Here is a 12,384-nt window from a genome sequence, read left to right on the forward strand (position 1 = left end):
TCACATATCGGATTGATCAAAGAGCCACCAAACAATAAACAATCAGCCATATATCCGTGTCTATTGTCCAAACTGCGTTGAAAAAAGACGAGGAAAAAAGGCAGTAGTACAGCAGCAGTAGTAAGAATCGTAGGTCTAGTTGCTTCAGCTGAAAAAGATAAGAAAGGGAAGAAGAGAAGCTCGACAGCTGGACTGATAAAGTTATAGTTTGGCCAACTATTTCAGACGGAGGCGGTTTCCAATTGATCACTGAATTGCTGAATCAGAATAGAGGTAATTTTTTCAAATGTTTTAGCTACTTTTCATTCACTGCTGGTTTCAACTTGACAGCCAGCACCGGTATTGAAAGATTATAAATGTTGAGAGACAGACTGACACGGCTTGATTCATTGGTCTACAAAGAATTTCACTGTCCCATAGAGCTATAAGGATAACAATATTTGACAGCCGATGAGCCAAAGTTTAATTTATTATAGAAATATTGCTCACGTCCTTGTGAAATGGTCTAATATCGTGTGAATTACATTTCATATTAGGGAACAGAAAAAAATGGCTCACTACAAGGGAGCAGCCAGCGAAGCTGGCAGAGCAATGCAGCTGATGAAAAAACGAGAGATAGCGCAACAGGAGATAGAATTGAGAAAAAAAAAGATAGAGGATGATCTCAAGATTCACAATATCGAAAATAAGTTTGCTACTCACTACAATGCGGTTGAACAACAACTCAAAACTTCGACCATTGGCCTTGTGACACTGAATGAAATGAAAGCGAAACAGGAGAATATAGTGAAAGAGAGGGAAAGAAAATTGGCACAAAAAGAAAGGGAAAAAGAGCAAGAGAAAGAGCGAGCTTTGGCTGCGAAGCAGGCAGAAAAAAATAAACGAAAGAAGCAGATACAAGCCCTGTCGTTTAATTTAGAAGATGACGACGGAGAGGACAGTAGCGGTGGCAACAGTAGCCCTGTCCCCGTAATTTTAGATAATTACAACAATATACGAGATGAGGAAGATCAAGATTCCGATGCAAAATCGGATAAATCAAATAAATCCACTGGCTGCGAACGCTTACAACCGCCACTGCGTATTAAAAAAATCAAGAAAAATCCTGATGTTGATACAAGCTTTTTACCCGACAGAGAAAGAGAAGAGGAAGAAAACAAACTGAGGGAAGAACTACGACAAGAATGGGCTACCAAACAGAATGCCCTTAAAGAGGAGGAAATTGAAATAACGTTCAGTTACTGGGATGGCTCGGGCCATAGACGAAGCGTTATCATGAAAAAAGGTAAGGCTCTACCCACTGGGCAACGGCTCCATTAATCTCGCCTACATGCCCTTTTTGCAGTTTCCGAACGTTTAAACGAAATGATTGCGCGTTTGGGATAAAATAAAATGCACAAATTGACTAAAAAAACTTTGTCCTGGGCAGTAATTCAAAAATTATGATTATTATGAAAATCGTTAACGATCTATTACAACTTCAGTGTTATATTCGTAAAATCAATAATGACATATCACCAAGTATCGAGTACAATTTCAATAATTTTTTCTAGCTCGAAATTACTACAAAAGAAAAATGTTAAAAAAAAAAATGAAAAGTAGAACCATCGTGTCAATTACTCTCCAGCTCTTGTGTTAATTGGTATTAGTTCGCAATGTTGGCAGGTAATTCGATTTATCAGTTGCTGCAAAGATGTCTCGAGGTTTTGAGAAGAGAATTCAGCGAATTGAAGACAGTCATGGCGGACCAATTGATGTATGTAAAGGAGGATCTGATACTGCCGCACCACTATACTTTTTACGACTTCATCGTCACGAAGGTTGGTTATTGGGTCAATCGTCTCGTTGAAGCATCTTCAAATTTTTTTTTCCAAAATTTTGATATTCGTTCTTAGCGAGATTGTGTAACTGATTATCGCCTCAATCCATATGGTGTATCAAATGTTTGTACCCGCGTTGACGGTGTTGCTGTTTTTATTTTACAGGCAAGAGGTAAAAGCGGTCCTCTATTTACATTTGATGTTCATGACGATATTCGGATGGTTCACGACGCCTCTGTCGAGACCGAAGAATCTCACGCCGGTAAAGTTTTGTTGAGGTAAAAATAATTCTTTTCATACTTTTTTCAACAAATGTGGCCGCAGAAACGTGAAAATTCTTTTGAAAAGTAACTGTTAATTGACTAACCCGTAATTCTTCTTTCAGGTCGTGGTATGAGCGGAATAAACATATATTCCCGGCTAGTAGATGGGAACCGTACGATCCAACAAAAACATATGACAAGTACACCGTTTCCGACAAGAAGAAAAAAGAGTGAGTCATTCGAAAATTCCATCATAGCAACGAGACTAATTTCACAGACTATTATGATTTCGTTTGAAAAATTCAAAATCGAAAATAAAAGGGAAAAAATGCGAAAGTCACTCCACAGACGAACCGGAAACAGTAATATTTTCTGCATCTCTGGAAACGTAGATTTTTTCCCCTCATTTACCACCAAGAACAATAAAATGTGGACATATCTAATATAGTTACCAGACACCTTATTCAAATCTGATTTAACATTTAGTCATCAACGAGTAGAATTTTGTAACGATAACATATAGTGTTAGAAAAATAAAAAAACTTCCTCCTTAATTATTGTTCTTCGATAAATTATTTTCTCAATGTATGACCGTTGAAAAATTCAGAACACCTTTTCTTTCCTTCGCCTACAGTTTTGTTTCCAACAAATCTCTGAAAAAATGATGCTTTCATATCCGTTTTTCGACACTCACGCAATCTTTGATTCCGAAAACGTTTATATTTGTGAAAACAGCTGCAGTAACAGATGAATTTCAACTTAAGTTTAAATTGGATAATTCTCGAAGAAATGAAAAAAAAGCGTGGTTGTTAGGAAACTAGAGGGTTGTTGCGAACAAACCCATCAAATTCTTTATTTATTGTTTTATCGCTTTGTAATGTTTGATCGGTAAAACAATTGACAAACTGAACGCAACTTCTGTTAAAAAAATTCCGAACAATGTTGCACGTTACTTTGAATTAAAAACAAGAAAAAGAAACATTCATCGTGCACATTCAGGGTAAACATCAAGGAAAAGAGCTTTGCAGCTCGTATTTGTCGGTATTGACCGGTCGCGTTTCTCTCATTATCAATTTCGCACGAGGTATGACCAACTCTTTCGGAGCGTGGTTTCAATGGCCCAGGAAGAAAAATGTATTTTCTCAAATAAATTGAAAAAATAAAAAAGAAATTACCTGGGCATCGTGTTACGTTCAACTTTCGAGATGAATTGATACTTGTTGAACAGAGAGAAGTAGGGCTGTTAGTTTACACTGGCCCATCCAGCTGAATTGTGTCACGCGTTAACACGTTGCTCAATCCATGAAAGTTATATTCTGAGGAAAGTCATTCATAATGATGAATTTTTTCTCGTTCGATTGGAGCAAAGTTTCAACGAAATCGAACCAATAAATTACGAGTCCCGGTCCAAAGCGATTCCAGTAGCTCAAATATTGTTCTTTCACAGTGGTATCGTGAACTTGTTCACTACCGAATCGAGCTTTCGATTCGATCCAATTAATAACGAAACCATCGACAGCGATTGGCACTTGGAGCTTGAAATCTGGTGTTTTGTCATAGCCTTTCTCCCGCAATTGGTCCTCGTCGGTGAATGCAATTTTACGTTCCATCAGATAATGCTTCAATTTCACCTCGTATTCGTAACCGGTCGATCTGTCACCAAGGTTTTATCATTTATATGTGTTTTCCAATTTCCCACCTTCTCATTAATTTCATAATTTCGTATGTCATGTACTTACTTGCTGAACGAGTCGGCGATATATCCGTATTTATCGTCATAGAGGATGCACTAGAATACCCAAATGATAATAAATTCGTTTACGTATCAATTATAGTGAAGTCAAGTTGGGAGAGAGTGAAAAATGCTGAAATCAATCGTGTCAATTTAATGCGTCTAAAATTCAAAGAGGTACTTCAATATCGTTGCTCTCGCGTATTGTTGCTTTGATATTTAATTCATTCTAATACAAGGTATCGATAGAAATTCAGTATATATATAGCTTTCTCCTGTATGAATTCCTGCTCTCTGTTCTTTGTTAAACATGCATACCAGTTTGTGCGACATTGGTAGCGATTTTCAACACATTAAATCATGGGGGAGAAAGAGTGAAAGTAGTAAAAACAAAAATTACCAAATAGATTTCATATGCTAAATGACCATCCTCAATTAGTGTGGTGTCTCTCATCAACTGCCGCACCGCATTTTCCGATCCTAAAATGATGTGTATTATTCATGAAATAATTTGCTAAATGAGATAGGTTTTCAAATTTTGTTGGCAAGACAATTGTACAGCAGCTTTTTGAATGCAAATACCTTTGATCTGTGATTCTTTACAATAAATTTCAAGGACTACTTTAGCCAGGAGCACCGGAGGCAGTCCAGCTTTAGCTGCCATGCGAACGATTATTCCCTCTGGCTGGCCACATTCCTTGGCCTCTCGGTAACTTTGGCATATAACAGCGTTGAATTCATTAAACATACATACATACATGGCGTCTCGTCGAATTTTCATTAAAACATATTTTTAGAATTTTCTTACAATGCATGTGTGATCACCAATTACTCAATGGCCAAACATTCATCATGAAATATCACCTCGAGCGTATCGTTAAATTTGAAAAGTTTCAGCCACAGCACAATGGGAATAACACCCGCGCACAACTTACCGTTTATAGTAGTTGTTTTTCCCGCCATAAAGTTTTTTTCTCGAATTCTTGATGCAATTTTTGACAGCCTCGCTCAAGATGCTGTGAAGAGAGTTGACCGGAACGCTGTAACGTCCAATGAAAATTTTGAATCCAAGGAAAATGTATGAAACTACCTAAAAATTTGAACGAAAACAAAAATTGATCATAACCTCTTGTATTTTTGAATGAGCATATACGCGCAATCTCTGGAGAGTCCCTTGAATGAATTTATCGATTGAATAATATCGTTAAACATTTGTTCCTTCATTATTTATCTCTTCTCTTACAATGAGAAAAAAATTATTCGTTCAAATTATTAATCAGTTGATTATTATTGGAAGTTTGGTAGCACTTGGTAGAATTAGCATGGTATATAGTACTGTGAAGTGTGAAGAGTGTAGGGATGGTGCAGATTCGATAGAGGGCAGGTCGAAAGTACTCGTGGCGCCTCTAGTGTCATAAATTATAAGCTTTTGGGGGTAGCACTTTCAATACTTTGATGGAGATATAATCATAATCTCTTGATAATGTAAATATATATATAATAATACAATAATGTATAATAATACAATAATGATAAAAGACCCCCAAAAGCTTTCACTTTTCATCACTAGTGGCGCGGTAGTCTACTTGCACCATCCCTGTAGAGAGACGTAGAGAGAGTTCACTGCTAGCCCTACTAGCTATGGCGAATCGCGACGAGCGTACGGGTGCTGCTCCGCCGCGTGGTGGATGAGACTGTGAAACTCTAGAACATTATTTGATATACGAGAGCGAATGTACCACTTGATGGCAATACGAAAAAGCGAAAAATCAAAAAGATTGATGCTCCTGCTGCTCGCGGCGGCGTGTCTGTCATCGTATCGTCGCGGTCGCGGTGACTTGAGAAACAAGCAGTAACTTTCTGACAGATGTTTCGAAGTTTTGTTATCCCAAACAGTTATTCTTCCAAATAAATTAGAACGTCTACAATAAAGTACGGTTGCAGAAGGTAAAAATCAGCAAGTTGAACTTGAAACGAAAGCAGATGAGAAATCACTTTTGCACATAGGATTGAAAGATAAACAGAGCAGTAGGATAGAATCAATCCTCGTGTTCGTCTTGTGTATCTAGGAAAGTTTTTCTTGTTCCGTGTGTAGCAGTGACTGTTTCTCCCAGCTGTCGAGTAGAATAAAAAGAAAAAAAGAAGAAGAAACAGCGTACGAAAGATCCGGAGGGGCTACAAGTGCTTGATCAGTTCGCGCGTGCCTCGCTGCTAAATCGCGGTGGTGTGATCGAACAATAATATTGAGGTTATTGGTTCGCTGGTTTTTTGTTGTTTCCTAAATATAGGCACACTCGCGCTCTTTGTTCGACGTCAAACAATTGGACAACGAAAATTTGATAAACGCAACAAGAGTTAATAATGGCAAAAACATATGATTACTTGTACAAATTATTGCTCATCGGGGATTCAGGAGTCGGTAAAACGTGTGTTTTATTCAGATTTTCTGAAGATGCATTCAACACGACCTTCATCTCCACCATTGGTAAGTCATAGCTATCGATATAGAATAGTTGCATGACCGCTACGTCGCGCGTATTATCGTTTTAGGCGCTGTTGCGGATTTTTCGTTTCTTCGGAATGAGCAACAAGCATTTTTAATGTTTCTTTTTTTTTCACTTTATTTATATATTCAAAGTTCTGGGTGTGTCTCGTGTGCGCTGGCCGCATTTATCATATTCCCCCTTTCGATCTCTCTTCCCCCTGCTCCCTCCTCTCCCGCCGTTTCCGTTTTTCTCTCAAGTTGTTCCGAGATGAGAAATAAGAGACATCGTTCGATGAACAAAGGCCAACGTTGTTGAGATTCTAGAGAAAAAGAAAAAAAAACAAAAACAGATTGGTCATCGGTGATGATTGCTCGCCGAAGCCCCAGGGTGTCCACGATGACATTAAGCCGATGTTTTTCCTCGAACTGACATAGAACTGACATAACCTAAAAGAATGGTTTATGTCTGTCAGGAGCAAGATTTACGACACAGACATAAATTTTCTATCATTATATGCTCGTTGAGCAACGTTGATTCGACTCAATATACACAAATATTTATAACATGGGGCCTTGATGCCTACCTACCCTAGTTTAGCGTATTACATTTTATACTTGTTGCTCACTAGCTGCTACCCGCTTATGTATACTTATATCTTGATTCAACGTTGTTTTTCGTTTTTGTATTCTTTTGCAGGTATCGACTTCAAAATACGCACAATAGAACTGGATGGCAAGAAGATTAAATTGCAAATATGGTAATACTCCTTAGCTTTACAATGCCGGTTCATTTACTTAATTTATTTCTTAGATTATTTTGTGTACCATTTATTTAGTCCTGTCGAAAGCGTCTATCAAAATGACAGTATTTTTTATGGGTATAGGAAATGTATACAATAAATTTGGATCCATAGTACAAAAACAAAAAAAAAGCAACGTTTCGCTCAAACATGATTCACAAACTCCAATTACCATGAGAGATAGCAAATATAATTTTCAATTTATTTAAACTCTGTACATAGATGAAAATTTTGCTTTTAATTGAACTATAATGGCATCTCGGTCGTTAAGCTAAAAACCACTTTTTATAAATATTGTTGTTAGAAATAATACTTGTTCTTATTATTCATTCCTTTAACTCGTGTTATTGATAAAGTACAGAAAAATGTTATTGATAAGAGTATAAAATTATACAATTTTTGGATCTGCGGAAAGGTTGTTTGTGCAAAAAATGTTTCTGGTAATAAAAAGAGGCTTTGCCATTGGTTTCATGATAGGAATTGCATTTTACAGGGACACGGCTGGTCAAGAGAGATTTAGAACTATCACAACGGCATATTATCGTGGCGCTATGGGCATCATGTTGGTGTACGACGTCACTAATGAGAAAAGTTTTGAGAATATAAAGAATTGGATTCGTAACATCGAAGAAAATGCATCGGCCGATGTAGAAAAGATGCTTCTAGGGAACAAATGTGAACTAATCGAGAGGAGACAAGTTTCCAAAGAGAGGGGTGAACAACTAGCTATTGAGTACGGTATTAAATTTATGGAAACATCGGCCAAGTCTAGTATCAACGTTGAGGAAGCCTTTTTCACGTTAGCTCGAGACATCAAAGCCAAGATGGAAAAAAAATTGGTACGTTTTTTTCATTCCCTCGACGCTTCACTTTTTGTACAGTCTTCGGACCCTTTTTTTCATCTAATCCCTGCGCAAAACGGTTTGCGCATAGTTTATTCTCAATTATTCTGGTTGAAAACGTAATAATGAGATTTCTTACGATTTTACACAATGAATTCTTAGCGATCACAGTTTAAAAACTCAAGTCATTGGAAATCTTCTTGTTCTCTTGCTCAAAACTTTTCCCTTATTGCCTCGTTTTTCGAATGTCAAGTCTATCATGAGCAGCGTTTTTTGTATCGGACAATAATATCGAATTTAACAAGCAATCATTCCTGATAATATCAGACGACGATGATCATAGAAGTATGCTCAGAATATAAAACGTTCTATTGAATTACGGCAGAAATAAAATAAACATTGTTTTTCTGTTCCCCCATGTCTATTCCTCTCTGTGTTTGGCGCGGGTCTGTTCTGGCAGAAGGTAACTTTATCCCGCAAATGTATTGCTTTTCTATTTTCATTTTTCTTGTTTTCTTGTTTTTCGTCTACGAGAATGCGTGCGCTATTGATTCAGCATTTCAGATTGCCTTGTTGAAATTCATATGATCAAAATGACAAAAATTTACCCAGTCTAAATCCTGTCCTGCCTATCGTTACAAGTAACTACGTCAATTCGAAAAATAACACCAATCCTGCATGGGCTAGAAATTTGCGTTTGCTCGTTTTTTTTCTTATTCATTTATTTATTAATTCTTATCGTTTAATGAGCCGTTCCGATTGATTCTACTTTTTTGCCAACATCAGCCGGATATCGCAGCGCTACACAAAACTTTTCGCTATGAGGAACCGTAGTGACTTTACCGAGTCACATACTTACAAAGAGTGATGAAATGTCAAAAATAATGATGAATGTTTACAAAATAGTTGACGGTTTGGTATCGCGATGCGATAACTCTTCTGGTAAAGCGTCTAAATATTCAAAATTTCAAGAACAAAGAGAAAAAAGAGAAAGAGAAGCACACGCGTATGTCTCGTGACGTGCAACGTGCGTGAAAATTCATTCAGAGCAATTTGGGCAAGATTCTTTCACTGGGATATTTAGACGCGAGACGAACAATGACATTTTGATTGCCCATTTGTAATTACGTATAAATATTGCAATTAGTTAAAAATCGTTTGGTTTGAGAAAGAATCGTTCATGTCGAATGATCCATTTAATTCTGCATATTAAATCTTTCTAATTCTTCTTCAGGAGGCATCCAATCCACCGAAGAGCGGTGGCAATCAATTGAAAGCTTCAGAACCAGCGAGAAAACCACCGAGTTGGCTCGGACGTTGTTCCGTACTCTGACCCCGTCATCACGAGTGTTGGCTCCACCACCTTATTAATCGACAGACGTATCCTTGGTCGAACGGAGTTGCCTGCGTTCAACGATTCTCCCTTCGAAGCCCTTTTATTCGGGCCATGTGATTCTCGGTCCCCTGATTCGTTCCGGGGACGGACACTCTCCGCATCATTCGGTGGTTTTATTTTTTAATTATGATTAACATTTTCCTTTCTTTTCAACCTAATTTAATTATCGATATCATTTGATTCGGGGAATCAACGGGAGTGGGGTGGATGAACAAAGATTTCCCCGTTGCGGCCGAATACGCTATTGCACACTACTCTTACGTTGGACTAGGCGCGAAATATCTCGAGCTTTATGTTAAAAAACGCTACAATACTTAGTTTTACATGGAAATTCAATGAGAATTTTAAAAAATGCAATGAACGCAACGATGGAGATATGAGAAGGAGCAAAAACAGAAGCAGAAGGTGAAAGTATATAAACAAAAACATCACCGTTCGTACCGAACAAAGAAGAGTGATATTATCGCGCGCGCGCATCAACGCATCATCCCTAAATGGAACTAGTACTCCCGCCGTTTGTGAAGCGTTAATTTTTCTCGTCGTGATGCAGAAAAAAAGAAAGAAAATAATGACTAGACGATACGAGAGAAAGAAAAATTAACAAAAACGCGTATGCGCATGTATGTGAAGAAAAAAATACGCAACAATTTTCATCGTTGTATGGGGGGAAAAAAAAAAAAAAACATCGATAAATTGCGATGGCTCGCTGTGGCATATTTCCATCACGAGTAGAATCATATAACCACTTATCATTAGTGTTTTTAACGACGTTAATCACCGATAAAGTCGGATGCATGTTTAAGGATGAACAGGACAAGGGAAAGCAACATCACAATCATTCTTTTTTATATTGTTATGAGGAAAAATAGCTTTTTCACAGAATTAAGGGAAGAGAAAATGTAATTGAATCTGTATGTCGACGTGACAATGTACGATGCGCTCGCGTATGTATCTTAGTGGTGTATCAATCGTTAATTTATCATTTTCGACAAAACGGTCCAGGGTTCCGGATTTTACGTTGTAAACGGCGAGGATAAATTGGCATGCGCGGAAAATTTGTAGAAACAAAAACGGAAATTTAAAAAAAGAAACGTTCTCCGAAACGCATTGTTTTATTTTTTATTTTATTAGAGTTACGGAAAATTATAAGCTGACAAAAGCGATACGACTCGTACGGGTTCTTGTATTTGTTGTTAACGTTGCGGATGAAATTTTTTCGGCATACACGATTCGATGGTCAGGTCGTCCGATCACCGAGAAGAAAAGAATAACGCAACCGCAAAATTTATGTACAGAGGGTCTATTTCGAATCTCGTTCATTCGTTGCTCCCGCACCGTTTGCTGCGTTTCTTTTTTATTTTTTCCGTTTTGTTTTATTCTTTTCTTCAAACGTGTAATCTCGTTTTACGTCGGACTCGAGATAACAAAAACAAGAAGATGAGAAAAGAAAACGACTATTATAATACATTTTATATTAATCCTACGTGTGTACCAGTTTTTCACCATTTCTTCCTTCCTTCCTTCCTTCACTCATCGCGTTTGTTTCCGATTGATTCTCCCATTTTTTACAAGACGCCAAATTTTTCACGAAATTCCCATCCATCCGTTGAAGCTCGATGCATACCAGAGCTAATTTATCCTCGATATCGTGATTTCCGAGTTTCGATCGTAATTCTTCTAGAGTCTTTTCCAACTGCATTGTAAAAAATCAAGTTTTGTCGTGGAGCGTCAAAGAGAAGAAAGAAAAAACTGATGTAACGGATATCGCAATACTTTTTTGTGCAAATCGAGGATGTCCGCGTCTACCGTGTGGCTGCTGGCGGTGCCGGGAACTGGACGCCGTACGGGCTCTTTCTGTGACTCGTCGATAGAGACAGGTCGCTCCTCTAACCGTTGTTCCAACGTAGTCGCTTTGTCTTTTCGTTGTTTGCGAGTAGTGTTGTAACAGTTATTGATAATCGTCTGTACCCGCTGGCCAAACTCGGTCGATTCTCGAAATGTTTTTTTCAACTGATTTTGCTCCCGTTCCAATTTTTGGAGGTTACTGTGAAATTAAAAACGATATTTCATTCGAAAAGTCGACACGAGGGGGACACGCATTTGTTTTAAAAATTATGCGGCACCAGCAACTTTTGGCGAATCGAAAATAACGGATCACGACGACAATAATTCGGTATTCGAGTTGATAAAATTAATCGATATAATTGGGGGCGGGGGGAGTGAAAAATGGGACTCGATTATTGGTGGTACAACACGCTCGGTGGGAGGAGGTGGCGCCACTAGTGTTTATACCTATCGAGTTTATCGTGTAATCTCGTCAAACTGTTTTTGAATTCCATCAAAGAATCTTCGAGAGTTTTATTGATCTTTTTTGCCGTTAAGAGATTCCTGTGGGACTCTTGAATTTTCATCTTGAGATCCATATTTTCGAATCTCGCGATTCTTGCTTGATTCATCAACGCATCACGTTCGATCGACGAGTAATCGTATTGCATTATCGTATGAACTTTTTCCGTTCGAGTCTTCGTGTTTTCTTCCTCGAGACGTTTTACGGCTATCAGTGCGCTCTTCAATCGAATTTCCAATTGATTCGACGACCGTTGCTCGGCCTCCAGTTGGCTCCGAGTTTGGTAAAGATTTCGACGAGTTTCACAAAGTTCCCTCTCGATTTTCTCCAGCGCTTTCTGTTCTCGTCACACAACGTGTTAACAATAATCATAACCTCTTACGTATATCGATGCATTTACAGAATAATAAATTGGATGTAAAAAATACAAATAGATTAAAGATATAAAGGAATAAAAACTCATCGAGATACAAACGCTTTTACACTGCAGCTCGGTGACTTTTTCGCGCAGATCAAGCTCGAATTTGAAGATACGAGAAGTATCGACTTTTTCCCAGGACGCCATTTAACATTTTTAATACCAATTTTAAACGTTAGATTAGCGCGCCGCGCCTACTTTTGCGTGGCTCGAGGTCTGACACAAAAACGTCGATAGAAATGATGTAATAAATCGATTTAAATGAACGGTCGATGAGATGA

General features: G+C 38.0%; 4 protein-coding genes across 5 annotated transcripts; 2 read left to right on the top strand and 2 right to left on the bottom strand.

The window, feature by feature from the left end:
- The first annotated feature begins 12 nt into the window (after positions 1–12).
- Positions 13–2,637, top strand: LOC122408933 (protein FAM50 homolog). Its single transcript, XM_043416064.1, has 5 exons — positions 13–273; positions 537–1,285; positions 1,666–1,820; positions 1,986–2,098; positions 2,206–2,637. Exons 2-5 carry the CDS (start codon positions 550–552, stop codon positions 2,315–2,317), a joined length of 1,116 nt encoding a protein of 371 aa, XP_043271999.1. The 5' UTR covers positions 13–273; positions 537–549; the 3' UTR covers positions 2,318–2,637.
- Positions 2,638–2,889: 252 nt separating this feature from the next.
- LOC122408934 (CDAN1-interacting nuclease 1) lies at positions 2,890–5,327 on the bottom strand. Its single transcript, XM_043416066.1, has 6 exons — positions 4,942–5,327; positions 4,751–4,855; positions 4,398–4,528; positions 4,216–4,295; positions 3,823–3,872; positions 2,890–3,736 (listed from the first exon to the last, which is right to left on the bottom strand). The coding sequence occupies exons 1-6, from the start codon at positions 5,037–5,039 to the stop codon at positions 3,379–3,381; spliced, it is 822 nt and encodes a 273-aa protein (XP_043272001.1). The 5' UTR covers positions 5,040–5,327; the 3' UTR covers positions 2,890–3,378.
- Positions 5,328–5,633: 306 nt separating this feature from the next.
- On the top strand, positions 5,634–10,821 carry Rab8 (RAS oncogene family member Rab8). 2 transcript variants are annotated; one of them, XM_043416438.1, is made up of 5 exons: positions 5,634–6,300; positions 6,998–7,058; positions 7,594–7,939; positions 8,403–8,405; positions 9,177–10,821. In XM_043416438.1, exons 1-5 carry the CDS (start codon positions 6,177–6,179, stop codon positions 9,273–9,275), a joined length of 633 nt encoding a protein of 210 aa, XP_043272373.1. In that variant the 5' UTR covers positions 5,634–6,176; the 3' UTR covers positions 9,276–10,821. The 2 variants fall into 2 exon arrangements, with proteins under 2 accessions (XP_043272373.1, XP_043272374.1); XM_043416439.1 differs by lacking the exon at positions 8,403–8,405 and having other exon boundaries at positions 5,635–6,300.
- Positions 7,857–12,380, bottom strand: LOC122409130 (structural maintenance of chromosomes protein 4-like). Its single transcript, XM_043416437.1, has 4 exons — positions 12,161–12,380; positions 11,631–12,022; positions 11,112–11,382; positions 7,857–11,031 (listed from the first exon to the last, which is right to left on the bottom strand). Exons 1-4 carry the CDS (start codon positions 12,248–12,250, stop codon positions 10,819–10,821), a joined length of 966 nt encoding a protein of 321 aa, XP_043272372.1. The 5' UTR covers positions 12,251–12,380; the 3' UTR covers positions 7,857–10,818.
- Between the last annotated feature and the right edge of the window lie 4 nt (positions 12,381–12,384).

Source organism: Venturia canescens, chromosome 4, assembly GCF_019457755.1.
Source record: "Venturia canescens isolate UGA chromosome 4, ASM1945775v1, whole genome shotgun sequence".
NCBI classification, from domain to species: Eukaryota; Metazoa; Arthropoda; class Insecta; order Hymenoptera; family Ichneumonidae; genus Venturia; species Venturia canescens.